This window comes from Aureobasidium namibiae (assembly GCF_000721765.1).
Source record: "Aureobasidium namibiae CBS 147.97 unplaced genomic scaffold scaffold_5, whole genome shotgun sequence".
Classification (NCBI taxonomy): domain Eukaryota; kingdom Fungi; phylum Ascomycota; class Dothideomycetes; order Dothideales; family Saccotheciaceae; genus Aureobasidium; species Aureobasidium namibiae.
The window spans coordinates 1,077,464-1,104,199 of record NW_013581204.1 but is presented as its reverse complement, the minus strand read 5'-3'; the positions used below and the strand labels follow the sequence as shown (position 1 = coordinate 1,104,199).

Sequence of the window (26,736 nt, the reverse complement as noted above, 5' to 3'; positions counted from 1 at the left end):
CTGCTCGTGCACGGCTAATATACTCCTATCCCTCTGCTGCGCCGCGCGCGCGCAAGTTTGGACAAATCACAAGGACATGTCTGCGCAGGGCATGGAGTCAGGCCCGCTTTAACAACCGCCGCACTACCGGCTTCTCATGTCCCGTCGCTAGTTGCATCTTACAGTACGATATGCCTCTTGACGGTATGCATTTGCAAGTCGGCATGCAGAAGAGTGCCTCACATTGATTTTGATGTTCTCTTCTGCAGAGTCCCCGCGTGTATGAACGAGAGTAGACTGCTCAAGAAGCAGCGGTGAAGAAACATGATGCATGCCAGCAAGCCCAAAGATGGAAGGCCACTGGCGGTTGTGTGACTCAAGAAGATCTGGAAGGAAACCGACCAGGTTTGCGAACTGTGTCCCTGCAGGTTGGGCTCAAGCGTCAAGAGGCTTGCACCAGTAAGATCGTCTTGTTGGCACTTTCGGCACAACCTGTAACTGCCCTGAGCGGCAATGGCTGCTGTTCTAACGTTAGTGTATGCTGTGTCCAGCGCTATACACTGACCCGGCATACGGTAAAAAGTGACATGATGGAATAGACGCGATGCCGACCATGTCCTGAGCTTCTATTAAGTATATCAAGTCGGTAGGTACCTTCCTTTTCATCTTCATCCTTCATCATCCATTCAAGATCATAGTGCGTCAATTGGTTTGGTACTTTGCTCAATCGTTCAACGTTCTTGTTCTCTTTTGGGTTGGCTTTCTTCTTTGACTTTTGCTTCGCTCGAACGTGTTTACTATTCCATCGACAAACGCCAAACACGTGATCTCACTCTACATACCACACTACACAATCTCTCTTGAGACTTCGACTATCATCTTGCCCTCGGCACAACGATACCTTTCCAGAACATATCAACATGATCTACGAGTCGTCAGTCTTTAGCTTGTGCAACACAAGAGTCATCGAGACTAACACAATGCAGACATAACCAGGCTGTCTTTGGACGCAGAGCAGTTGACCGCGTCAGGCAGGTTGGAGACCATCTCATGTCTCGTCCTGTACATGCTCGAGATGATATGGCTTCATCTCGGATGCAGCCAACGACTGGTGCTTCCTCTGTTCTGCATCATCAGAACGGTCTGCCTACAAGATTGGCACCTACTGCATCACTGCCTTCCTTCAAGTATCTTGCTGAGGTCGCCGATCTCCAATACATGCGTGCTCCTTCGGTGGGGTATGACTACGTTCCGGTCCCCCTCATCGGAGCAGAATCCACACTTATCTCACCTCCCGAATCTGTTATCTCGCCTACTCCGACACCATCCAGATCCGTATCGCCAATCATGGCCAAAACGGCTCCATCTGCAAGCCGAGCTAAGAAGCAGAGCCCATCTTACAGAGTCGAGAAGACTACCAAATCTCCGAGGCGCAAGAACTACTCTGACACGGCCAAAGCACAAGGAATTGAGAACAACAGACGCATCGAGGCGGCCCAACGTCCCTACAAAGACGGCGTCCAAGTGACCGCCGGTCACCACTCTTTCCCTCGGTTCGATCATATGTATGCACCACCTGGCGAGGCCAAACGCACCAAATCGGCGACTGGCAGCAGCGATCCCAACACCCGCCACAACATGGCCCAGACTCATCTTCGAGCTGAGAAGGGAAGCTACAGAATGGTTTTGCAGCGTCTTCTTGTCAGCTCACTGCACTGGAGAGACGCCAAGCTGCAAACTGTGGTCAACGCAAAGAGCAGTGGCATGGTGTACGAGGAGAAGGATCTCCTGAGAAAGTGTGCACAACTCAGCGCGATCTGTCTCATCTTGTTACAGCCGTTGTTCGACGAAGAGGGCATGCAAGAGCTTTGCAACATGCTTGACCTGTTCGAGCCAGAAGACGTGGGTCCTGCAGAGGTGGTGAGAGATGAGCGCGACGACGACAAGACCTACGAGCTCAAGTGTCAAGCCGCGAGGATCCAGGTCATCGACGAGGCACATCTGCCGCTCGGTTTGAAGCATATTAAAAGTCGAGACGAACTTCTTGATGTTGTGCAGCAGAAAGTCATGCCGATTGCAAACGACTTTGGCAGAAGCGTACTGCAAGAGATGTTCTTCGGCGAGCCCAGAGAGATTCGCGCTAGGCTTTGAGTGAAGAGGGAAGGCAATTTGATTTTGGAGATGGCTTGATGATTTTAACGACTACCCTTTGTTTTGTTTTTGTTCTGGATGAGGTTTTGCGACGCTTCAAAAGATAATGGGTTATCAAAGGAGGAGATGAGCGATGTTCCGGCAGCATATTTACACCAACTTTACAGCATATATTGTACTTTAATAGATCAACAATGATTGAATCTTGACAAAATCTTGGATGCAATGTGATGTTATTGAGATGCCTGACTCGAAGGCTGGAGAAGAAGGCATAGATTGATTAGGTGGCTTTGAGCAGGAAGAGGATTCTGGGGCCGGCGAGATAATCATTGCCAAATGAGGAAACAACGACTGTGGCAGAGACAAGAGGCCAGCCGTCGTCGCAACAGGAAGCAACGATTGCAGACAAAACTCACAATTCCCTTAGACAAGGCTGGAAGGAGCTGAACATTCGAAGAAGCTCAAGCATCTCCCTCGCCCCTTCCTCGACAATCTCACAGACAGTAGCTTGCCAAGGCGTACCTGCCAGATTCCAAGCAAGCCAACGCTCTTCGGGATCCCTGAAGCGCCAGCCAGCGAGCGCGCCGACGAGGTTGCTGTCATCTCGAGTTTCCCGCGACAGGCCGCCTGGTTTGAAGTGGTCATAACTGCATATCGCCATGCTTTTGCCAAAGGACGGCGTATCATGGAAGGCGGCACAGGCCAGGCTGCCTCCGACTAGAGCTGTATGGACTTTTCTCACACGCACCCGCTTCCTGTTGGTCGTCGCCATAGTCGGCCTCGTCATCTTGTTATGGAGGGGCGTTACAGGCACCGCAGAGGACCTGCAAAAGTAAGCTTCATCTTCTCCTAGAGTCGCATGCGACAGACCATCTCGAGCATCTCGACGACCTCGACAATTGCTGCGCGCTCTAACTGCAGTTGTCTCTCCGTCCACCATGCTGACCCGTCAGGTTCTACTGTTTCGGCCCAGCCAAGTCGCCCATGCAAATGACACCCAATGAGCAGATGCTATGGACAGGAAGCCTACAAACCCCTGTCATCTTCAACCACCACGCTCCTGTCGAGATCAATCACACCACCATCAGCAGTGTCGACCTAAACCCCATAAAGAGCACGAGACAGGCCATTGACAACAAGGAGCGCGTTCTCCTCCTCACCCCTCTACGCGACGCCGCTCCCTACATCAACGACTACTTCGACCTCATCTCTCAATTGACCTACCCTCACGAGCTGATCGATCTCGCTTTCCTCGTCGGCGACAGCACCGATGACACCCTCGCCGTCCTCTCCAAGGAACTCGAGCGCATTCAGAGTCGCCCTGACTCCATCCCCTTCCACAGCGCTACCGTAGTGCAGAAAGATTTCGGTGTTCATCTGAGTCAGAGTGTCGAAGATAGACACGGTTTCGCTGCACAAGGTCCTCGTAGAAAGGCCATGGGCAAGGCTAGAAATTACCTTCTCAGTGCTGCCATGAAGCCTGAGCACAGTTGGGTCTACTGGCGTGACGTCGACATCAAAGACAGCCCTTCCAAGATCATCGAGGACTTTATCGCTCACGATCGAGATGTCCTTGTTCCTAGTATGAGCATATGTTGATTTCCGACTGTCGAACAATTCGCTAACCACATTGCAGACGTCTGGTTCCACCGCTACGAGAATGGTCGCGACATTGAAGGAAGATTCGACTACAACTCATGGCAGGAATCCGAGAAGGGCCTCAAACTAGCCGCAACCCTCGACAAAGACACGGTTCTCGCAGAGGGTAAGCCTCCCTCCATATCTCTCCCCTGTGTCTCTCATCCACTAACTTCCCCTCTTCTCAGGCTATAAAGAATACGACACGGGCCGCACCTACATGGCCAAAATGGGCGACTGGCGCGAGGACAAGGACTACGAGATCCCCTTGGATGGCATTGGCGGCGTCAACATCCTCGTCAAAGCCGATGTACACCGTAGCGGCATCAACTTCCCTGCCTATCCCTTTGAGAATCAAGCCGAAACTGAAGGTTTTGCGAAGATGGCCAAGCGCGCGGGATACGGGGTCTATGGATTGCCGAATTACATTGTGTGGCATATTGATACAGATGAGAAGCCTGGAAATGCGTAGATGTAGAGAAGAGTGTTAGTGAGATTTTCCGTTTGATGGAAGAAATGTTTGTATTCCTTTTTTTGTTCTCTACATTTCCTTTTTCTTGAATTCTTCTCGCATCCTTCGATCGATGGACCCATTCATTAGTGTAATCTGGTGTTTCTTTCCGGATGGTAGAGGATTCTCGAGAATGGCATTGTTGAGCAGAAAACAAATCAAAGCCAAAGCATATATTAATCATGGTCGAGAAATAAAACGTCTATTCATATGCCTTTTGTGGTATTCGGTCGAGAATATGCGGGTGACAACAACGATACCGTCGTTTGGTTTTTGAAGTGAAGCTGAATGTGTATTCTATCATGTGTCTTTCCACCTGCTGTGCGACTTTCTCTGTTGCTGTCCGCTTTATTGTGGCTGTCTGATGTCCGGGTATTCTAATTCTACTCTGTTCTTCCTCTGGTGTATGGCACTATCTCCTGTCTTTGCAATTTATCATTCTCCTCCCAACCTGATCTTTCCATCATGGTTCTCTACCTCTGATGTGATCGTTGCTTGCCAACTTGGCCGTGCTTTCCGAATTGATTCGTTCCTTCCTGTTTGACGGATCCTTTTCTGCGCAATCTCGAAGTATGTGTGGCTTTTGTTTCTTGTTTGCCTCCTTTCCAGTTCAAAGGCTCTGCAGTAACAGGTCATCGACATGCAGAGATTGATGTTTGTAGTTGGGGTATCCACTAAGAGAGTTGACTTTTTGGTCTCTCCATGGACTGTTGAAAGCCAGGCAGATGTGATCTTGCATCGGAAGTTTAACTGTTCATCATGCTGAGTTCGGTCGAATTGGCAAAGGATCCTCCTCATCATCCCTGAATTAGTTTTCGGCCTTCTGAACACCCCTGACGATTTCGTCTTGAACAGCTCCGTCGTGAATGATCTTTTGACGCTTGTGATCTTCTGCAGCTCTCACGTAGTGCGCCAGATTCAGAAGCTTGTCCTGAATGTCTTCACCACTCAGTTCATTTGAATCTTTGCCATCGAAGAACCTCAGCTTGATGCCCAAGCAGTCGCAGGGGATGTTTACAACTCCTGGATAAACGAGGTACCGCATCTGATCATTGCCTCATGCAGACTCGATGCCATATGTGATGTCGCTGAGTCTGCAATACTCCAGGTTGGCCAACTGGGGAAATGGCCGTGATGGTGTCACTCCAGAGGTCATGGCTGAGATGGCCTGTGTGTGCGTACATCCTGGAGAGGTCATGATGCTCCAAGGGTGGGGTCAAGACTGCTTGGAGACAGCCAGGGGTATAGTTATCAAAGAGCTAGACCTTGAGGGAAGTGACTGGCTGGGCATAGCACAAAGATGACGAAAATGGCACATGGGAAGTTATGTAGTCATGTAGTTTCCAGAAGAAGTTGATATGCATTTCATTGTATGTGACTTCCTCGTGCTGTCTGCTTCTTTGTGTCTTGATTGTTCTTTCGATCATTCTCTTCGATCCGTCCCTCTTCATGTGGTCGTCGTCTTTTCAACCTGATCGTTCTTTTTGATTTGTTCGTTGTTCGAGGTCGATCGTTCTTTCTGATTCGACGTTTCCTTCCCAAGTTGATCGCTGTTTCTAGTTTATTCTATGTCTCCAGTGTATCTCTGATATCTGATCATTCTGACTTTTTGTATCAAATGCCAGTTCCCTGATTCAGAATCGAAGGCTCGACCAGAGTGGTCCATCTCTATGCAGAAAACAGTTCGTGTAACCGAAGGGTTTCATTGAGATAGCTGACTTCTGATCCTTTCAATGATCACTGCGGTTCGTATATCTGTATGTGCATGGTGATGATGGGTATGCTGTCTGAAGAAGGTGATGTAGAGACCACGGACTCCTGATGGCTTTGAATTACTTCTGATCTTGACGCTGAACTCCCACGATGTCGTCTTTGACGGCTCCATCGCTGACGATCCGTTGACACTTGCTGTTCTCTGCTGCCCTCACGTAGTGGCTCAGATCAAGAAGTCTTTCGCAGATCTCAGGACCATCCAACTCAACGCTGGTGGCTCCACCGGGGAGAAGCAGCCTGAACTCTGCAAGTCTGCAAGTCCATACGTATTCTCCATGACCGGGGAGTACCAAGTACTGTACGAAATAACCAGTGTGATCGACTTCATCACTTGAAGTGAGATCGATGCGATAGGTCAGGTTGCTTAGTCGACAGTACTCCAGGCCAAATGAATTCGAGATGGATTCGATGAGGACGCTCCAAAGGTTTTGATCGAAGGTTGGTGCGTACACAGATGCATTGTCGATGTTCAGATGCCTCAGGTGGAGAGAGAACATGGGTCGAAAGGTGGGAGTCCGAAGGTCGCAACTGTTGGTAAGGCTGAATTTGGTCACCTTCTGGGTCTGCAGCCACGTGTATAATGCACGCGCACCATACCCGGACATACTGTTGCGTCCGTCGGTAAACCAGCGAAAGTTCAGTTGTTGTGAAACGTGACTGTATGACATCTGCGGTATGTCTTCACCGCCCAGATTGATATTGAAAGGCATAAGACTGGATCTCAAGATCCCGTGCATAGCTGCATCAAGCTCCTCGTACATGATCGGACTGTGGAATCTGATATTGAGATAGGTGATCTCCAAGCATCTGACGGGACATCTTACACGTCGAGCTGCGTAGATAGTCTCTTCAAGGGTCTCCGCTGTCCGGCAGGTGACGAAGGTCGAGAGCGATTCAGAAAAGATCGTCCATCCGCAGCATCTCATCGGCGCTACAAGACTGGGAGAGTAGTTGTTCATGCCAAATCGATCCCTGCCCGGATTGTCGTAAATACTGATGCTCACAGAACCATGGCGAGACTTGATGTTGCCAAAGACGCGCTCCATACGGCGTGCAAATCGTCTTGTCTACACGTAGGAACTGAGACATGAGTTATGGTTGATAATGGCGGCTGGCAACTCATAGGCTGTGGCAGGTTGCTGGGTGCGCCTGGCGCTGCAGATAGCAACGTGGTGTACGTAATCACCGAACACAGGATGTTCCATGATGTTTACGAGCGTATCGATGCTGTATGGTGAAACAACGTGGACCGTCTTCGTAAAGTTAACGACAGCGAAGCGTGGAGTGGAGACATCGTAGAACCGCTTGCAAACGAGACGCAGGTTGGAAAGATCGGAGTCCTCGGTTTCGTCGCAAATGCGACTCAAGACTTCAGTAGGAAGCTCCAAGACGTTGAGAGACTGGTCCATATGTCAGTATATAAATGCAGAGTGGTGACGAGGAAAGATGTGGCATCCAAGGAGAGTTGTGGTGGCATCGCTTTCTCCTTGGACACGGCTCAGATCTGACTACGATTGTGCCTTTATATAGCTCTCAAGGTTGATGAAATACACAGAGAGAAAGGAGGCCAGAGGTGATAAGATATATAGATTAGGCGAAGAAAGGAGTACTTAGCATCTTTGATGATGTTTGTTGGTCGATCTTTCCAGAAGGATTCAGTGCTTGCTGATGATGTGTATGGGTTGTATCTGTCGTTACCTTTGTCGTCTAGATGAATGTTGGAAGTGGACCTTGGAAGTGGAAGTTGAGAGTGGAAAAGGAAGCTGGATGTGGAAGCCGGAGGTGGAAGTGGATGTCATCGGACGTTGTCGGAAGAATTAGGGAGGAAATGGACCAGTGGAGGTGTTAAACACAAGCCCCGTCAGCAAGAGCGAAGTACGATGCAAGTGATAGCGGAAGTTTGGGAATCGATGTGATCCGTGATGGTGTAATTAGGTGTGAAGAACGCTCGCAAAATGCTGCGATGGGACGCGAACGAGTGAGGGAGCTGAGATTGCTCTCACTATCCTTTGGTCTGCCAATTAAGGCAATGTCCTTCTCGGTAAATTTGAACACAGTGAAAAGTCGAGTAGCAGCATTGCAGAGCCTTCGGCAATGCAGACGCACATTAGGAAGTTCCTGGTGCCGGTGGACATGCTGTGAGTACTTTACTGTGAAGTTCCAGCAGATTGAATGATCGATCATCTATTGCATCCTCCAGTCAACTCGTTTTCACACACGGCCGACAACGATGGACACGGACCGAAGCACTGATCTACCATGTTCGATGTTTTGGGCAGTTTCGGTGACATAGTTCCGGTGGAACAATTCATTGAGAAGATGGGACCTGCAAGTTGTGTGAAAAGTGCACGGCCAGCAACTGATGTCATTGTGCAGTGATGATTGGTATTGTTCTGTTCGTTTACCAGGTTGTGGTGATAAATGAGCAGCTGTGTTATGGGTGCTTACAAATATGAGCTTGGTCGAGTGAGCGCAAGCACATCAAGCTGTTTCTTACTGTTTGTTGACCAGGGACGAAACGACGCGAACACCGGAACAGGTGTCAAAGAAGTCTGAAAAGATCGTTCTGGAGAGATTCGACACGTATCGGGCTTACCAGTGGTGCGTTTGAAGCAAAATAAATGACTCTGCTTTCTGCTATCTTTTTGCCTTAGCTGTTAACTGTCTCTTGGGCTAACGTATTACCTTCTCCATGCTTATCTCTGACCGACTTTGTTGCAGATGCAGAGCCTTGCTCAGGTAATTGCCCCAGTGATGACATACTCGATGTCTTTATCCTCAGTGATTGGTGTGTCCGCGCCCATGATTCTGTAATCAATTACCTCTCCAGCTGCTTCTACCTCGCAGATCTTTCTTCTCTCAGCCGCAGCTGTATAGGCGGCTAAGTCCTCCAATTCTCTGGAGATATCAGTGCCTCGAATCTCGTGTTCGAACTTGCCATCACGGAAAATAAGAAGCAAGCTAACCCACGACCTCTCGAAACGTCCCGAAGTGAGCTGCATCGTGTAGAGTGATACGCCGCCGGCAGATGGTAAGGCATAATGAAGTCTGGAGAATCTGCAGTGCTTCGGGTTTGGAATTTGAGAAAGACGCTGGAAGAAGTTGCTGTAGAGTCCTTGCGCGAAGAGCACCGAACCCAGTCTGACGTCATCAAGGGTGATTGTCTGAAGGGACTGCAGTAAGTACACGTCGAGGTACAGGAGAAAGTCGACATCAAGATCTTCCAGATGAAGGTCCGAGAACGATGTATTTGAAAGCCATCGAACAGTTTCTTCGATGAACAAGGCATCCGGGCGACGAGCTTCAGCACCCATGAACATAGACGAGCTTGAGAAGCATAGGCGCTTCTGCATGTGGTTATACTCTAGTACGCCATTGTGTATCCATACGAAACATAGGTTGATGGAAGCGTCGCGTGACTTGAGGAATTTGGCGACCACGTTGTATGTTTTGAGTTTCGTAGCATATTTGGAGTTCCGGTACGCCCAAATGAGCTCAAGGCCATTGATATCAATCCCGGCCGTGAGCATCTCCACAAGGACTAGCTCAAGTGTTTCGGATGTTCTGTAGGCAGTCCCGTAGTCGCTACCATCGAACACGCCCTCTCCATGGAATCGTTGGGCTTGGTGATTCGCAAATTTGAAATAGTGAGGACCGTGTCCCAGACGGGAGTCCTCGGAAATCCCAACGGTAATCGAGGAAGAATGTCGTTTGATGTTGGCCAAGATACATTGCATCAGGACACTGAATCTTCCAGATTGGACGAACGAGCTTTCCACCACGGTGGATTCGTCCTCTTCGTCGTAAGGCTCAAGATACCGGAGGATGGTCTGGGCAGGACAGAATATGATTCTTTGATGTACGTGCCGAAGACGTTGTGTGTACTGATTGCGAGTAATGCTTCAAGGCTGTCCTGGGTGAGGACGTGATGGCGACTGGTGAAGTTTCTGACAGCGAATGGCCTGTTGGCGATGGCGCAGATATGTTTCGAAACAAGGCGCAGGTTGACAAGGTCTGGGTTGTCGACGGACTGGAAGATCTTGTCAAGCATCTCGACCGGAAGAGATGACAGTGAAGGGATTGTGGAAGTTAAGCGTGCCATGGCAGTCGAGCCACCAGGGGCAGTTGGACAATCCATCTGTCAGAGCAGTCAGTGATGAGAAGCAGTTGGCAGGTCGAAAAGGTTCGTGCAGAAGCAGAGATATGCGCGGTGACAGCTGTGGATCACACTTACGTTCGTGGAGGCGAGCGCGTGCTGATGTGACAGATGCTTGATCGGGTGAAGAAGTAGTTGTGATGATCAGAGAAAGTGAGATTGACTTGTTGGTGTCGATAAACTCGAGTGTTTTAGTAGTGAGGGCGGAGCAAAGTGACCAAGTGAAATCCAAAGGAAGTCGCGACTGCCGCTGTGAAAGCACTTGGACTTCAGTGTTTGGCGCCGGGAAACATGAAGTTCTGTATGCGTCGTTTGCAATGCATGTAGCTACCTTGCGACAACCCGCGGGAGGATCGCTTGTGAAGAGCGGGCTCTACCTACTTCTTCAGGATCCGATCTACGTATGTCCTTTCCAACACTACTCAGCGCATTTTCTGTACTAAGCGACAGGCCCAACTATTCCTGTGATCTCTGTCTCTCAATATGCTACTGCGGAGGTAATCTTCAATCTCTCTCTGACCGCTTGAACGATTCGAGAATGTGCAGACAGCGCGCGTAGCTCTAGGTGGAGGCGACGGCTCGGCCTCTGCAGTCAATCATTATCGGTGACTATCAGCAGCAGTCTATTCGGGGTATGCCGGCGAGCATGGGTGTCAGTCAGTACACTGGGAGTGCGTTAATCGTCGAAGCGGTCTTCGAACTCTTGTTCTGAGTAAGGGCAATCTTGGTATTGACTGGAAGCATGTCTTGTCAGCCTTGGCTCAGGTCGGAATTGAATCGCGAACAGCACTAACCGTGTTGGCTACATGGCCCATTTCCTCCAACTCTATGCTCTCAATGGCAATCTCTGAAATCCAGCGGACTTTTTATAGCCCGGTAACATGCTTGGGAAACAACGTAATGCATAATTGAAAAGGCCGACTGCTCAGGTAAGAAGGTCGGCGACTGCGATATGTTAGCAAAGTGTGATTGCCGTTGTGCAGGTAGAACTTACCGTTCATGGGCATCTCGTCGATCTGGGTAGAGTAGTACAACTCGATGTCGCGAAGGATTCTAACGTCTTCGCTGGTAACGAAGTTGATGGCAACACCCTTGCGGCCGAATCTTCCACTACGACCAATTCTGTGGATGTAGTTCTCACGGTTGCTGGGCAAGTCGTAGTTAATGACAAGGGAAACTTGCTGAACATCGATACCACGAGCCCAGACATCAGTGGAGATGAGGACTCTGGAGTTGCCCTGTCTGAAGTCTTGCATAATGCTGTCGCGCTCCTTTTGGGGCATCTCACCGTGCATGGAGGAGACGGTGAAGTTGGCTTCACGCATCTTGTCGGTAAGCCAGTCGACCTTGCGACGAGTGTTGCAGAAGATGACGGCTTGTGTGATGGTAAGAGTGTCGTAGAGATCGCAAAGTGTGTCGAACTTCCATTCTTCCTTTTCAACAGCGATGAAGTATTGCTTGAGGCCCTCGAGAGTCAACTCGTCACGCTTGACGAGGATACGGACGGGGTCGGTCATGAACTTGGTGGTCATGTCGAGCACATCGTAAGGGAGGGTGGCTGAAACGACAACGACTTGAGTGGCAGGAGGGAGGTAACGGTAGACGTCGTAGATTTGCTCGCGGAAACCACGGTTGAGTAGCTCGTCGGCTTCATCCAGAACGAGCATCTTGATGTTGCGAGTGCGTAGGTTGCGGCGACGGATCATGTCGGCGACACGTCCAGGAGTACCAGAGACGACGTGTTGACCGTGGTCGAGCTTGCGAATATCTTCGCCAACGTTTGTTCCTCCAATGCAGGCATGGCACTGAACGTTCATGTAGTCGCCGAGGGCCATGACGACTGACTGGATCTGGGTAGCCAATTCACGAGTGGGAGACAGGACGAGGGCTGGAAATGTCAGCACTTTGACGAGAGACAAGCACACAAGTAGACGGCATACCCTGAGTCTCGCGCACAGCGGTGTCGATGACCTGGAGAATGGAGATGGAGAAGGTGGCAGTTTTACCAGTACCGGACTGGGCTTGGGCGATGGTGTCGCGACCCTTGCAGATCTGGACAATGGCGCGCGACTGGACGGCAGAGGGAGACTCATAGCCGTATGCGTAGATACCACGGAGCAGGTTCTCCTTCAAATGCATGGCCTCGAAAGTGGGTGCGACGCGAACTTCCTTGGATGTCGAAAACTCCATGCGCTCCTCCATCTTGCGGTCGATTCCTCCTTCCGCCATGGTGGGTGGTGTGTGGGTTCTGTTTATTTGATGGTGAAGCCGGCAGGCGCGATGGATGAACCGATCCGGTAGGTGCGAGTCGGATTGGTAAAAAGTGGCAGTGACGTTCAAGTTCAAGAGGAATAAAGCTCGAAGGGCAAGAACGAACGAGGAAGCATCGAGTGCACGGACTTGCTTCCTCCGCGCGCCGTCTCTCGCCGCGCCAATTCAGTAACCATCCATCATCGTTCTTTTTGTCCTCACCACACACAACTCACTATGCTGTCAGAAGACCTGCGCAATACAAGGGAGGACCTTGAGCGTCTCGAGCAGGCCATAGCCGAGCGCTCACTCGAAGATCCCAAACATGTGAGTTCTTCTATCTTTCAACTCAGCGACAAAGTGCTAATGAGCTTCCAGATTCGAGACCGCCTGTCAAGAGACCACCAAATCGCTGCTTTCCTGGATCGCATAAAGGCGCAATCAACCCGCGCAGTCGACCTGTACAAAGACAACGATGGCAGCCGTCTACGCGAAATTCAATCCATTTCCACTGGCGACACGTTCGACGAATTCTACAAGCAGCTGAATAACATCAAGGACTTCCACAAGCGCTATCCGAATGAACCTGTCGAGAATCTGGAGCGCGCATACAAGCGTAGAGCTGTCGGCGACGATGTGCCTCTACCTTCAGAAATTGATACTATGTTCACTGGAGAGGAGGCCTTCGGTCGCTACTTCGATATGAACTCTTTGCACGAAGATTACATCAACCTGCCTGGCTCAAAGAGGCGCATCACATACCTACAATACTTGGACACATTCGACGACTTCGAGGGCATGCCCAGGCCGGATAAGCTAAAGGATCAATACTTCCAATACCTAGGAAACCTGGCCACATATCTTGAAAGCTTCATGCGCCGAATTAAGCCTTTAGAGGATCTCGACAGACTATTCATCAGCTTCGACGAAGACTTCCTAAAAGCATGGGAGAAGGACGAGGTCAGAGGCTGGCAACTCAACGCGAAATCAACAACAGACGGACCCGCAACAGAAGGCACAGGCGAAGGAATATGGTGCGCAGACTGCGAAAAGGAATTCAAGAACGACAATGTCTACAAAGCCCACTTGACAGGAAAGAAACACATCAAAAATGCAGAAGCAAGAAAACAACGCACCGCAGACGGCGAATCAACATCTACAAATGGCAACAGCAACCATGCCGCAACCTCAATTCACCGCTTGAAAGAAAAGGCTGTCGCGGAACGCGAACACCGCATCCGCAAACTCGCCTCTGCAATGCAAACCGAACGCTCCGACACACGCGCCAACGTCGAACGCAAACAGGGCATGACAGACAAGGAACGCCAACAAGAACTCGCCGCTCTCTACGCCGAGACACTCGACCTTCAATCCGCCGCCCCCGCGGCTGCAAACGACACGGAAGAACAAGACGAAGACGGCAAAGTCTACAATCCGCTAAAACTGCCGCTCGGCTGGGACGACAAGCCCATCCCCTTCTGGCTATACAAACTCCATGGCTTGGGCGTCGAGTTTCCCTGTGAGATCTGTGGCAATTACGTATACATGGGTAGAAGAGCCTTTGACAAGCATTTCGGAGAAGCACGCCATTTGTACGGCTTGAAGAGATTGGGAATCACGAATTCGAGTATGTTTAGGGACGTTACGGGAATCGAGGAGGCGACGGAGCTGTGGAGGAAGTTGCAGGTTGACAAGAAGCAGGAGTCTACGGCTAGTGATCAGGTTGTGCAGATGGAGGATGGAGAGGGCAATGTCATGCCTGAGAAGGTGTATTATGATTTGCAGAAGCAGGGATTGCTATAGATGGATTGGAGGCTTCTTGGCTCTCTGGTTCAAGTTGAATCAATTGGAGAAGGAAGATGTAGATCGGAACTACAACGTTCTTCCATCTGAATGATGCCTGATTGTTTGTTGTGCATGTGCGGATCGTACATCTAGACATCCGTGTTCAAGTTTTGCGATTACTAACGCTCTTACGCCAGGTAGTGATTATCGGGTACCGAGTGGTGGGTGATTTAGAGAACAGGTAAGTCTTTGAATATGGACATGATTCCAAATCTTTCTATATCAAGATACCAACAGATCCAAGACCAATTATATCTGACCAGCCACTCTCTAGATCTTTGGCTGAGCGGACAAGAAGCCCTTTTCAACCACAGCACTGATCAACTGATTAGCGATAGCAGTCTGCGGCGGCAACCTCAAATCCCCCTCTTTGTACTCTGCCTGCGGTCCCTCATCCAACCCACTAGTCCCCACCTTCAATGCCTGCCTGACCTCGTCAAAAGTAAACCACTTGGCATCCTCCAACTCGGGATCATTACCCAGATCAATGGTTTCGCCCTCAGGCACACTCTGTCCGATAGCTCCAATCATCAAGTTTGCAGGGTATGGCCACGGTTGAGTAGAGTGAATGATGACGCGACCGAGGTGGATACCGGCTTCCTCCCAGACTTCGCGGCGGGTGGCTTCTTCGATTGACTCGGCGGGTTCGCAGAAACCTGCTAGAGTGGAATACCAGTATTTTGGGAAACGCTTGCTGCGGCCCAGCAGCAGTTTGTCGCCGGCGGCGTTGACGACCGCGACGATGATGGTTGGGTCGGTGCGGGGGAAGGAGAGGTTGGAGACGCCCTTTCTGGTTGCGCAGGCGGGGCGGTCGATGGATGATGCAGGGGTGTTGGAGGTGGAGAGGGCGGTGGAGGGGAGAGCAGAGATATCGGTTGGCGGGCAGGTGCGCTTGAAGCCGCCGTTGACGGAGAGAGTGGGATGGCTGCATTGAGCGCAGAAAGGGTTCCGCATGTTCCAATCAAGGAGTTGGCGGGCTTCGGCGTAGATTGCTGCGTCGCCAGCGACTAGGTCCATGGAGCGGCCTTGTTGGAAGGTGAGGCCTTTGTCTTCGCAGGACTTGATCAGGTCGTTGCATTGCTGGGTCAGAGGATCCTTGGGGGTGACATCGATGGCGAAGTAAGGGGCACCCTTGTGAACGGCGTTCTTCGCTTCGTAGCTGAAGGAGTTGTCCTTGACTGATTCGTCCAGACCGAGGAAGATCATCTGAGGGATGAAGGTTTTGGAGTTGAACGTCTCGATCATCTTGGACTCGGGAGTAGCATAGGGGTCTTCGCCAATGATAGGCTGGACATCTTTGTATTGGATATAGGCGAGGTTGGCCTTGTCCTTGGTCAATGGCTGCAGGTTGTTGCAAGCGAGGAACTTTGTGGACGGGTGCTTGAGAGCTCCAGACAGGAAGACATTGTCGCTGCGGAGGAAACCAAAGCGATTCAGCGGAGAGCCTGTGTTACTCTCTGTCAGCTTCTTGTTGCTGTTATCAAGAAAGGAGCAGATATATGTTACCGGCAAAGTAATTGGCAACCTCCTTGCCAAACTTCCTCGTCAGCATTGAATCGAGCTCTGGGTGTGCGGGCTGAGGGAGAGCAGGTGTAGGCATCGTTTTAGTTGGTCTTTCTTCGTCTTTGCACGTTCAAACAGGAGGAAGAAGACAAGATCGCAAAGACACACTTTCCTATGAGATAGCACATGTCGTCACCAGGGCCTCGGCTATTGGTAATCCATGTAGCGGAGATAGCAGCGAAGCCAATCTTATCTTATCCATCTGTATACCAACACCTTTCGTTAATGTCCATCTATCCTTTGCGACACTCGCATTGCACCTCGCTGTCGCATACCTACGCTAACGTCGCCATCATGAGTGCTTTCTACGTGACCCTCTCCACTCTTCTAACCAATCCTCGCCGCTAACCATCCACAGCTTCCCTCGTCAACAGCAACAACAGCAACCCCCTCCCCCCTCACCTCCCCTCCATCTCCAAAATCGAACCCTTTGGACAACCGCCGCTCCAACCACGCCTACTCCGACTCAGATGACGACGACGACAACACGCCCCTCCCCTTCCCAGCAACCCTCCCCCGCAGCGACTTTCTCACCCCAAACTTCACACCAGAAACCTACCTCTCGACTTTACACAACAGACACCAAACCCTCGAAGACCTACGCTCAGACCTACGCCAACGCTCTTCCCTCATCACCACAGAACTTCTCGATCTCGTCAACAGCAATTACGAGGAATTTCTATCTCTAGGCACAAAACTCAAAGGTGGAGAGGAAAAGATTGAAGAAGTTAGAGTGGGTGTACTCGGATTTGGGAGAGAGGTGGAGGCAGTCAGGGATGTGGTTGCTGCACGTGCTGAGGAGGTTGGTGTGTTGCTAGACGAGAAGAAGCAACTCAGAAAGGATATTCTGGTTGGCAGAAGGCTACTGGAAATCGAAGAACGATTGGAGGACTTGGAAGCGAGATTGATGGTGGAACCAAACAATTCTTTGTCTGCAAACAATCCTTCAGCAAATGACGAAGACTCGGATGATGAGGATGAGGAAGACGAAGAAGGAGATTCGGCTACGTCGACCACACTCTCGCGACTACGGAAACACGCACAGGCATATCTTCTGCTCACACACCTCACCCAACAAGTACTCGAACATCCTTTCGTGATAGCACAGCAATCGCGACTCTTTCGAGTAAGAAACACGTTGTTGCTGGATCTCAGGACGGCGGTCAAGCAGGCTCAAGCGACAGGTGTGTCGGGAAAACAGTTACTCGACTTCTTGGTCATATACAGGGAGTTGGGAGAGACGGAGGAAGGTGTAGGAGCCTTGAAGGGTGTATGAGCTGTTCACTTAGGAAGAGATTGGAGGCAAGCAATGTTGGCAGTCGATCAAGTCTCTTTTGTGCAGAGCACGACAGATAAGACTCGAAATCAAAGCAGACCGCCCGAATCGCATCCCAGAATTCGGCCGTCTGTATCTGAACAAGCTTCAGGCTTGACCGTCGAACACTCTGTGTGGATAAGACCTCGTTTACGTGGAAAAGAAGACTGATGACTCGACTCAAGGGCACCATCCCCAAAAGCCTTGTATGTGTGACGGGATCAAAGTTCATCTTGTGATCCCCGTTCTTCAACACAGATAGCAATCTCCTACATCCGGCCTGAAGATGACAATATAAGCTGTCTCTTAAAGTCAATAAGAACAACAACACGGTTGAGCAAATGGGTTTCTTATCCTTTGGTTGGTTTGACGTTCTTGGAATCTGTTTGGTCTCCTATCTCACATACCGAGGCAGCAGGTTTGTCTGTCGTTAGTGGGTTGGCATTGCCCCTCTGTAGTCGATTGCATTCTTCTTATCCTTGTCGTATCTCTGTTCTTTTTTGCCCCTCGTTTCATCTCCATTGTCGAATACTGGTTACCCTCCATCTCCCTGCTCTCGTGTTGCTTGATTGGATGATCCCTCTTTCGACTTTATCTGTCGAAGTTCTTCTTGATCGACTCTCCAGAACCTCGCATCAGGCGCTGTCATTGTTCAGCTCGTCGAGTTTCTTCTTTGCAATGACTCGCCGATCCTGAATTCCATCGCGTTTGTCTATGAGCTCGCCGTGTTTCAACAGAACCCGGTCGCGTTGGATCTCTACCTGCTTTTTCTCTGATCGGAGCACATTCGTCTTTTGCTTGCACTCGTCGCCTACCGAACTGAGTCTCTCAGTCTCTTCCCGGTATGTCTCGCTTTCTCGGCGACATGCTTCGCTCTCTCGCTGAAGTCTTTCACTTTCTAGCAGAAGTCTTTCTCTTTCTTGATCGTGCCTATAGCGGGATTCGGCAGCTGTTGTTTCGTCCTTCCTGACCGTGCCAATCATCGCGTGGTAATCGCCTACCTTTGAGCCAAGCTGCTCCCACTGTTTCTCAAGCTCAGGTAGCTCCTTCTCGATCGCTGCCTTCTCAGTGTCCAGGTCTTTGATTTCTGTCAAGAGCCTTTTCTTCTCGGCCATCCTAGCGAGCTTCTGCTGGCACTCTTCGATTGCCTCTGAGAGTTGTCGTGTTTCCTCGTCTCGTTTGCCAGGCTCGGATGTCTTTGCGTCTTCTGAGTTCGAGATTTGTAGCGGCTCATCCCGAATCCAAAACAGTGAATCAGAGATGTCGACAAAATCGCTGCCTACAATGTCGTTACTCGTCATGTTGTGGTTACCAAAAGCATCCTCGAATGTGTCTGCCTCCTAAGCAAGGGAATGTTTAACAAGCTCATTTTGAACAGAGTCATTGATGCTGGCGACTTTGGACTTCTCTGGTGATAGTGTGCTGACTTTGGTTGGACCGTCTGTGACATCTGATGCCATGAGCCTCATGTCATCTCTGGTATATGCGGTCAATGGTTTTCCGTAAGGTCCGATGGGGCACTGCTTCAACCGGTCACAAAAGCACTTCAGGAACCTACGCGCAGGCGCCGGATCGTGACGTTTGCAACCATTGATCCAAATCACGTTGTGGATCATAGTTGTAAAGTCGATGAGCAAGTCTGCCACAGACGGGTACCCGCCAGTATCAAGGAGGTTTCTGATGGTGGAGAGATCCGTAGGCCCCTTGATCTTGCTGATATAAACAGGCACATCCTTCCCAGTTCGGGGTTCGAGGAAGTCTGCGGCTGATTTCAACGTCATCAATTCTTCCATCTTCTTGGTGAGAAAGCTTTTCTGTTGCTCTGTCATCGGTCGTGACCAAGTGATTAGTAGGTACTCTCTGACCATATCGGACTGTTCTGCGCGATGGCATATTGAACCAGATGGGTCGGCAGAAGCTAATCTCGCACGTTTGCTGGTAGAAGGCATAGTATCAAACCCGTCCTCGGACTCATAGTTGCGATCCCGCTTCCAGCTTGACATGCTGAGGTATGTGTGGAGAAATCCTAAGTTCGGTTCTATCTACGCGTTAGCATCCATGCAGGATCGAAGTGATGACATGACGGTCCTACATGTAGATCTCTCGATTGAGCTGCGTTTCCTAATCGTGATGTAGAGAAGCCAGCAAGTCTCCTTATAGCTGTAGAGTTACCACGATCTTGATTGCTGTGGTCTTGACGAGAGCGAGGTGTTGAGTATCGGTCTCGGTTCGTGTCTCTCGAGTCTAGGAACAGATCCTCCGAAGAGTGATGTTGTGGCCAAGGAGACAATGAAGCCAGTATATGACTGAAGCGTCTCTCGAAGAAGGCAAGTTGCAGTTGTCGGCGTCTCGATGTCGGAAGTGAAGCTGATGGACCTACACAGCCAGTGCAGAAAGACAGCAGCGGCAATATGATCGTGCACTTGAACTGGGCGTTGTGACGAGTTTAGGGTCAGTGGAGATCGAGAACAGAGAGTGTCTGGCCACCCTTTGGACAGTCTAGTGTCTCGCTGTGTTCGATCGACTGATAGGATCTCGCAATAATGAAGAGAATGAAAAGTGCGTGAATGCACACCTTGGCTTTGGCAAGATTGAGTGGAGAGATAGGCAAGTGTTTGTTTGATAGATGCTGGAGATCAGAGCTATCCTGCGGTAATGAGAGCAGGACGAGAAGATGAAGCGTCGAAGGTTTTGTGTTGTTTGAAGACCGCATGTGAACTGAGAGTTGATGAAGCTGCCGTGGTAAGTGAGACCTATCGCGCCTTGCACTGTAAAGTGAAGGCAAATCACGCGCAAAGCTAACACTCAATCTACCGTTATGCTGTAATGTGATCGTGAACTTCGGAATGGTGATACAAAATAGTACAGAAAGAAGGAGAGCACATCGAAAGGTCGGGTATATGTACAATGCTTTACCTGCTGCTTTTGTTACATGGCAGTCGAGACGTCCTTTGTGGGTATCGAGTCAGGACCTCTGAGATCGCCGTTCAGACTGAGGCCAGGTCCGTTGGTCGAGGATAGGACCTATGATTTGTTAGCAACGATTCTTCCAGTCTACGGCCCCTTCTGCAAGAAAGGGCATAGGATATCGCTATAACTCACCACCTCGTGAATGTCCTTTGCGATCCTGTCGCTCATACCAGCCATATCCTTCTTGACGTTCTCGATGAAGCTTCTGATATTCCTCGACAACTCCTCAGGGGTCATGCCCAACTGTCCGATGGCCATTCTGATAACACCCAGACGTTCTCTGTACTCGCTTGCACCAACCATATCCTGCACACTCGCTGAAACATCCTTGACGACAGTTCCAGTCTTTGCACTGGGCATCAAGCCCCTCGGACCCAGAATTCTTCCCAATGCTGCTTTGTTCATTTTTGCGAGCGAGTCCTGGTGGCACAGACAGCGGTCGAACTCGATACGGCCCTCCTTCACGGCGTCGAAAATGGCCTCCTCGCCAACCAGAGTGGCTCCAGCTTTCTTTGCGGCAGCGGCGGCGGAAGAGTTGGGATCACAGATGACGGCGATGCGTAGATCGGTCTTTACAGGATGTGGGAGGCGGATACGGTTACGGACCACCGGACCGTTCTTGAGAGATTTGAGGCGGAGATGAAGTTCATACTTGGAGGATGTTGGCGCGCGACCGACTTCTGTTGCGCGAATGTATCTAGGTGCTGTCAGTTTTGTCCTTCTCGCGGTCCAGATCGAACGAAGAGGGAACGAATGTGGTGTAGGACAAGCAGGGGCTCGTACCGCATGGCATCGACCAGAGGGAACTGGATGGCGTCTTTCAAATCATGGTTGACGAAGGTGGTTCTGCTCTTCTTCTTGCGCTGGGATGTGGGCAATTCCTTGCGCTTGTATTTCTGAGCGTTGGCACTCTGTGCAGCACCACGCTGTTGTATCGAGAGCGAAGGGACGTAAAGGTTTGGTCGTGATAGAGTCGTTCGTGTCAGTTGCGACAGACAGGTTCGTGTGGATGCCATTGCGACGGTATGTGATATCAAGTGTTCGATACTCGTAAATTGTTGTTCGGCCTTCAACTTTCGGAGTCGACTTTGCCAAGATTTTTGGAGTGTCGCGGCTGATCCCGCTAAATACCATCTTTCCATTCTTCACGCGACGACAGCAGTCTACGCTCTTCATACACAAAAGTCATCGCGACTACGTGATTCGCATGCTTAGATGTCACGATTACTGAGCACTATCTGACCCTGATCTTTCTCATAGCAAAATGCGTCCATGTATGCACTAATCTTGGTCTGACAAGAAGAACATTCAGGCCGAAGCTCATCCTCCCTGCTTGAGCTGAAGCCAATATTACAGCAAACCATGTGTGTAGAGCTGCTTCTGCATGCGATGGCTTCAATTGAGCTCTTCAGAAACAAGGTAGGTCAAGATACTATCAACCATCGATATTAACCATTCTCCCGCCGGATCGATCTCCATCATGATGATATCATGAGAGAGTCGTTTTGATTGATCAAGTGAACCTGCTCTTTACTTCACCCTCTGCCGCGATATTTTATCCTACTCCTCCCACGATCTTCCGATACTAATCACACACAACCAACATCATGTCTCTACGCACTTCCTTCATGCGAACAAGCCGCTTCGCCTCCACACGCCCTCTGAGCACTACCTCGCGCCTGCAAAAGGATGCTCCTCCGCCACCAAACATCCCTCCTGGTGCACAACAAAAGGGTCGCACACATTCCCCAAATGTCGACAAGCAATCTTCTGCCTCCACCCACACTTCTGCCGAGAGCAAGTCCGGCGATGACCACCCCGCGAAGCAGCCCGATCCTCAGCAGGCCAGCGACAGAAGCACTGGGTTCCACGAAGTCAAAGAGGTCAAGGGTGGAAAGGAGGGTCTTGGAGCCAGGAGCGACAAGTAGTCGATGGAAAGAGTCACTGTAGCTCACTGTGAAGGAGGCGGAAGCACAGGCATGATATCGATGACGTTGATGGAAAAAGACCAAGAGGTCGCAATGAAGCATACGAATCTACTCGCATTGTACTTATACCGAGACATGGAACACGTCCTTGACTGTGCATACCTCTCAATCCTCAAGACTGCATGATGACGTGCTCACGTGCTATCAATCTTCAAGAGGAAACCAGAGCGAAGCCATAGCGATTTCAGACATTGACTATGCATCAAGCTTACGGCAATCGCTAAGAGAATTATTCTAGCTCCGTTGAAAGCCGCTTATGACACTTTTAGCCATCTGTTGAGTTGGTCGCGTTGGACTACAGTTGTTGCGGCCGTTAGAATGCTCCACCAGATCCACTCAGTATCAAGTCAGGGTTGTACTCTTAACCACCGTCAAGATATGAAAGTTGTCCACCATACGGCGCGCGTGGGTATTTGCTTAAGATTTTCATTTGCATATGATACTTCTGGGTCTGTCACTCAGCACTCTCGAGTGTCAACTGGCTGTCGGCACTGTGGCGGTAGAAATCGTGGATCGATGGTTTCGAAGCGTCGATGTACAGAAACTGCAGTGCATTCCGTGCGAGAGAGGTCCTTCCTCCAATTTCCAAGACATACATCGATCAAAGACAGAGAACATGATCACTAAAGACATTGTCGGTTCGTCTTTGATTGTAGCTGAGAGCTGAAGTAGAGTTCTCTTGGCTATACTCAAGTACAATGTTCCTCCAACCTAGGTGACAAAACAATTGATGATGCCCATTCACAACCCCGCAGAAGCCACAGCAAGAATCCTCAGATGGAAACAGCACCCATCCATCATCGACCACTGACCTCTAAAACCAAGAAAGAGCCTCGATGCCGAGACACCTGCTACAAACACAGAACAACGATTTAGGCCATCACAGCCGGCGTATATCGTAAATGCTACCTATCTGATAGGATCAGGATCTGGGAAGGATCAGCGCGGAATGTGTTAGGGCCGGATGTAACCTGCAGCTCGCTTGCGCCGCTCCGTCATCATCCTCACCATCTGATTGGAAGAAAGGCATGACCACTGACTCCACGACTCCCACAGGATTCAACCTCGCAAACATCGCTAAGCACGTAGCTGCGTAGAATAGCGCGGAATACGTTTTTCGCACGCCTGTTAGCGGGGGCGTTGGCTTATATCTATCTCTGAGATCCTTCTTGCTGACCTTTGATCTTTTTGTCTTGCCCCTCTACCTTTGGCTGACAGTTGACTTGACGAGTACGGAGCAATGGCATTGACGGAAGTGCTAAGCGGTCTTGGTACCTCGCAGACGGTGCTGACTGTCGCTTCCCTTGCGCTGGGCTTCTTCGCTGCTTACCTATATGTCACTCGTTCTCTACCTGAAGGAACACCACCGTCGATCAAAGACAATTGGCCTTTGATCGGCCCCATCAAATACTGGACCAAACGATGGGACTGGTTTCAAGAGGCCACCAAGGCTTCGCTCAACGGCAACTTCACATTCAACGTAGGCAAGCATGTAGTCGTGGGAGTTTCTGGAGATGAAGGTCGACGGATCTTCATGGAGAGCAAGCAACTGGAGATGGGATCAGGGTGAGTGGAAAACCAACATTACGAGGGTTGTACATGTTACTGAAGCTTGGGTGTTCATATAGATACGCTACCCTGTTTGCTGGCGCGCCCACAGTATCCAAGAATGTTGACCCCGAAGGAAACGACATTGAAGGTCAAGACTTTGCCAAACGTCTTCTTGCCATGCTCAAGAGGGAGAACTTTGTCAAAAGTGAGATCGGAGTGTTTTGAATGGATCGTCACACAATGCTTACAATCGGACAGGTCTGGGTGGACTGATCGCAGACACAAGATCGCGCTTGGATGAGCTCGCAAAAGACCCCAAGGGCTTGACTGACCCATTCGAGAGCATTTACGGCATCGTCTATCAACTCACCATGCGAACAGTCGCTTGCAACGAGATTGCTGACGATCGTGTTCTACTGGATCAAACGCTGGATATGTTCGAGAAGATAGAGGCGTCATCAACTCCTGAGCTCATCATCTTCCCCTGGTTTCCTTTTCCCGGAAAGCTCAAACGTCTCTGGTACGGCGGTAAGCTTTACATGATCTTCAAGGGTATCGTCGAGGATCGAGCAAAGAGCGGTCGCAGGGAGGAAGATCCTCTGCAACTTTTGATCGACAAAGGCGACAACATCAAGGAGATTCTGACCTTTATTCTGGGCGCCCTCTACGCTGGACAATTGAATTCTGGCATCAATGCTGCTTGGGTTATCGTCTACCTTGCCAACGACCATTACTGGCGTGGCAAGGTGTGGGAAGAGGTCAAGGCAGTCATTGAGAAATACGACAGTGACACTTCGAAATCATATGCAGACAGGCTGGCATCTGCTCCACTGGAGGCGTGGGAGAACGAGCTCCCCACAATCGACCTGTGTCTACGAGACAGCATTCGGCTGAATACAGCTGGCAGCATGTTCCGCAAAAACGAGTCAACAAAGGCTGTCACGTTAGCAGATGGCACGAAAATTCCGCCAGGAGGCTTCGCAGCCTATCCGGTAGGCGACATCCACCTCAACCCCAAGATCTATGTCAATCCTGAAGAATGGGATCCATCCCGTTACCTACCAGACAGAGCAGAGGACCACAAGACAAATCATGCATACATCGGTTGGGGCGCAGGCAGACATCCATGTCTCGGCATGCGTTTTGCGAAACTCGAGCAAAACATCATCCTCGCCTTCTTCCTCGCTAGTTTTGACTTTGAACTGGCCGACGAGAATGGTAAACGGGTCCAAGGAGTTCCAAAAACCGACTTCAACCAGCATTCTGCGGGCAAGCCAAAGGACAAGATTTACGTCAAGTACAGCGTGCGAGAATGAGAAAGAGGGTCGGGGGACGAATGTTGGTACATGTCGCAGTAGGAATACTTGTAACAAAACGTCAAACCCTGTGGCTTGAATCAATGCATCACTATACTGAAATGCCGATTGTCATGTCACCGACTCAGCGTGAAACCCATTGTTGCGATTGCAAGTCCCGGCCGAGTTACCAAGCGGGGCTGTTCATTAGCAGAGTAGGGGCAGTGCATGAAGGAAGCGAACGCCAGGGGAACCGCCCGTTACCAGTTAGCAAGCAGGACGGGATGATGGCAAATCGATTGCATCGAGAGGGAGCCTCGATGGTGACAACAAGAACGTCATGGTTAGAGGAGTTGCCATGAGATCTTCTTTGCCTTGCGGGTCCCGTGGACTGCTTTGACACGAAACGATCGACGTATCCAGGGGATATAAATGGCAGCGATGTACGAGGGGTGACCAAAAGCAGGCCATTGCCTTTACGATGAATATGGGGCTCGCCACAGGTTCCCCGTACAATATGGACCGGACATCCTTAATTGGCTGCGACTGTTGCATAAGGGGTCGCACCTGGAAGCGGCGGGTATGCCAGACCGGTAGAGATTCTGGAAGAACGGCGTGCGCAATCATATCGATTGTTATTGCCAGACTCTTGGGCAGCACAACGACGAATAAAAGAATCCCAGCCCTGCTGTGCCGCAGGTTGTCAATTGCCCAGAGGGCGCCCAGTGGCTGCCCCGTATTGGCAATAACCGCAGCCTCGTCAGTGCAAAATTGCGCTTGAACGCATGGAACAGCATGGTCGATTCATGCGCGGCAGTGTCATGTGCGGCAGTCGAAGAATGTGAACCAAACGTACGGAGTAAGGGGCGCCGCAATGAAGAAAAAAAGACTTTGGTTACGGTTTACTGTTGCTGTGGAAGAAGGAGTGATCGTTGTAGACGTTTCATTCGTTGCAATCACATCCAACATCAACAAGCAGGATGACACGCATTTCTGCACCTCCGTGTGCGGCTGCCCTGTTGCTCCCCTTCTGCCGCCGTCCGGCCGTTGCGTTTAACAGAAGAGCTAAGCTTTGAGGCTTGCCGCGAAACCAAAAGTTGAGACCTGTTGTGACCTCTTCCCTCTCCATGTCAACAACGACTGGCTCGACTGTTTGACAAGTCCAATTTCCGAATATGCAGATCGGTATCCCAAGAATACGCGAAGATCACCAGCTCCCTGATTTGCACAACATGGACACGCAGGTCGCAGAGCACAATCTGCGCGCTGCCGACACGAGGTAGGCGGCGTCGCGGCCACGGCCACGGCAAGTGACAGACAGGTCGTTGGTGTGACCGTGAGGCGGCATGACAATGAAGGCAGCGCGCAATCGATAGGACAAGAGTCAAGGCAAGGCAATAACACCATTAACACGGTTCTGGACGCAGAAGCCGCAGATTGCATCGGGGGTTACAGCGAGATGAAACGCTCTAAATGGTGGCGGCGCGTGCTGAAGGAACCGTGCCCCTTTAGAAACAGCTTCATTTCCTTAAACACCCATTCCCCTCTGCCTCCCCTGCACGCCTTGGTCACCTCATTTTCGTCTGTTGTTCACTGTTGCTGCTTCAATCTACCGTCACTCTTTTCATCTGGCCTTGCTACGGTCAAAAAATCATTCATTATCCACCTGCATCCGCTGCAGCCCAAATCTTGGCACCATCTTCACTCGTTTTACACTCTCTCACATCCCACATTCCTTAGTCGCAGCAGCA

The 26,736-nt window shown here is 50.4% G+C and overlaps 13 protein-coding genes across 13 annotated transcripts; 6 read left to right on the top strand and 7 right to left on the bottom strand.

The window, feature by feature from the left end:
* Positions 1-899: 899 nt before the first annotated feature.
* Positions 900-2,130, top strand: M436DRAFT_62505 (uncharacterized protein; the record flags this gene model as incomplete). Its single annotated transcript, XM_013573737.1, has 2 exons — positions 900-913; positions 966-2,130. The coding sequence occupies 2 exons, from the start codon at positions 900-902 to the stop codon at positions 2,128-2,130; spliced, it is 1,179 nt and encodes a 392-aa protein (XP_013429191.1).
* A 659-nt stretch (positions 2,131-2,789) lies between these two features.
* Positions 2,790-4,240, top strand: M436DRAFT_43019 (uncharacterized protein; the record flags this gene model as incomplete). The annotated part of the gene is made up of 4 exons (XM_013573620.1): positions 2,790-2,962; positions 3,084-3,712; positions 3,767-3,895; positions 3,957-4,240. The coding sequence occupies 4 exons, from the start codon at positions 2,790-2,792 to the stop codon at positions 4,238-4,240; spliced, it is 1,215 nt and encodes a 404-aa protein (XP_013429074.1).
* Positions 4,241-6,111: 1,871 nt separating this feature from the next.
* Positions 6,112-7,461, bottom strand: M436DRAFT_62503 (uncharacterized protein; the record flags this gene model as incomplete). The annotated part of the gene is made up of 2 exons (XM_013573736.1): positions 6,112-7,024; positions 7,124-7,461. 2 exons carry the CDS (start codon positions 7,459-7,461, stop codon positions 6,112-6,114), a joined length of 1,251 nt encoding a protein of 416 aa, XP_013429190.1.
* Positions 7,462-9,902: 2,441 nt separating this feature from the next.
* M436DRAFT_24688 (uncharacterized protein) lies at positions 9,903-10,124 on the bottom strand (the record flags this gene model as incomplete). Its single annotated transcript, XM_013573405.1, has 1 exon — positions 9,903-10,124. A coding segment is annotated over one exon (222 nt), but the record flags the coding sequence as incomplete, so codon positions are not given.
* A 1,009-nt stretch (positions 10,125-11,133) lies between these two features.
* Positions 11,134-12,437, bottom strand: M436DRAFT_80535 (ATP-dependent RNA helicase fal1; the record flags this gene model as incomplete). Its single annotated transcript, XM_013573902.1, has 3 exons — positions 11,134-11,153; positions 11,203-12,096; positions 12,149-12,437. 3 exons carry the CDS (start codon positions 12,435-12,437, stop codon positions 11,134-11,136), a joined length of 1,203 nt encoding a protein of 400 aa, XP_013429356.1.
* Positions 12,438-12,695: 258 nt separating this feature from the next.
* On the top strand, positions 12,696-14,261 carry M436DRAFT_80534 (uncharacterized protein; the record flags this gene model as incomplete). Its single annotated transcript, XM_013573901.1, has 2 exons — positions 12,696-12,785; positions 12,837-14,261. The coding sequence occupies 2 exons, from the start codon at positions 12,696-12,698 to the stop codon at positions 14,259-14,261; spliced, it is 1,515 nt and encodes a 504-aa protein (XP_013429355.1).
* A 312-nt stretch (positions 14,262-14,573) lies between these two features.
* Positions 14,574-15,903, bottom strand: M436DRAFT_80533 (uncharacterized protein; the record flags this gene model as incomplete). The annotated part of the gene is made up of 2 exons (XM_013573900.1): positions 14,574-15,748; positions 15,810-15,903. 2 exons carry the CDS (start codon positions 15,901-15,903, stop codon positions 14,574-14,576), a joined length of 1,269 nt encoding a protein of 422 aa, XP_013429354.1.
* Positions 15,904-16,160: 257 nt separating this feature from the next.
* M436DRAFT_62499 (uncharacterized protein) lies at positions 16,161-17,142 on the top strand (the record flags this gene model as incomplete). The annotated part of the gene is made up of 2 exons (XM_013573735.1): positions 16,161-16,175; positions 16,225-17,142. The coding sequence occupies 2 exons, from the start codon at positions 16,161-16,163 to the stop codon at positions 17,140-17,142; spliced, it is 933 nt and encodes a 310-aa protein (XP_013429189.1).
* Positions 17,143-17,816: 674 nt separating this feature from the next.
* M436DRAFT_80531 (uncharacterized protein) lies at positions 17,817-18,482 on the bottom strand (the record flags this gene model as incomplete). The annotated part of the gene is made up of 1 exon (XM_013573899.1): positions 17,817-18,482. The coding sequence occupies one exon, from the start codon at positions 18,480-18,482 to the stop codon at positions 17,817-17,819; it is 666 nt and encodes a 221-aa protein (XP_013429353.1).
* A 39-nt stretch (positions 18,483-18,521) lies between these two features.
* Positions 18,522-19,184, bottom strand: M436DRAFT_80530 (Bromodomain-containing protein; the record flags this gene model as incomplete). Its single annotated transcript, XM_013573898.1, has 1 exon — positions 18,522-19,184. One exon carries the CDS (start codon positions 19,182-19,184, stop codon positions 18,522-18,524), a length of 663 nt encoding a protein of 220 aa, XP_013429352.1.
* Positions 19,185-20,109: 925 nt separating this feature from the next.
* M436DRAFT_42973 (ribosomal protein L1) lies at positions 20,110-21,293 on the bottom strand (the record flags this gene model as incomplete). Its single annotated transcript, XM_013573610.1, has 3 exons — positions 20,110-20,205; positions 20,284-20,848; positions 20,935-21,293. The coding sequence occupies 3 exons, from the start codon at positions 21,291-21,293 to the stop codon at positions 20,110-20,112; spliced, it is 1,020 nt and encodes a 339-aa protein (XP_013429064.1).
* A 465-nt stretch (positions 21,294-21,758) lies between these two features.
* M436DRAFT_42920 (uncharacterized protein) lies at positions 21,759-22,079 on the top strand (the record flags this gene model as incomplete). Its single annotated transcript, XM_013573600.1, has 1 exon — positions 21,759-22,079. One exon carries the CDS (start codon positions 21,759-21,761, stop codon positions 22,077-22,079), a length of 321 nt encoding a protein of 106 aa, XP_013429054.1.
* Positions 22,080-23,379: 1,300 nt separating this feature from the next.
* M436DRAFT_42396 (cytochrome P450) lies at positions 23,380-25,006 on the top strand (the record flags this gene model as incomplete). Its single annotated transcript, XM_013573498.1, has 3 exons — positions 23,380-23,705; positions 23,768-23,895; positions 23,949-25,006. The coding sequence occupies 3 exons, from the start codon at positions 23,380-23,382 to the stop codon at positions 25,004-25,006; spliced, it is 1,512 nt and encodes a 503-aa protein (XP_013428952.1).
* Positions 25,007-26,736: the final 1,730 nt, after the last annotated feature.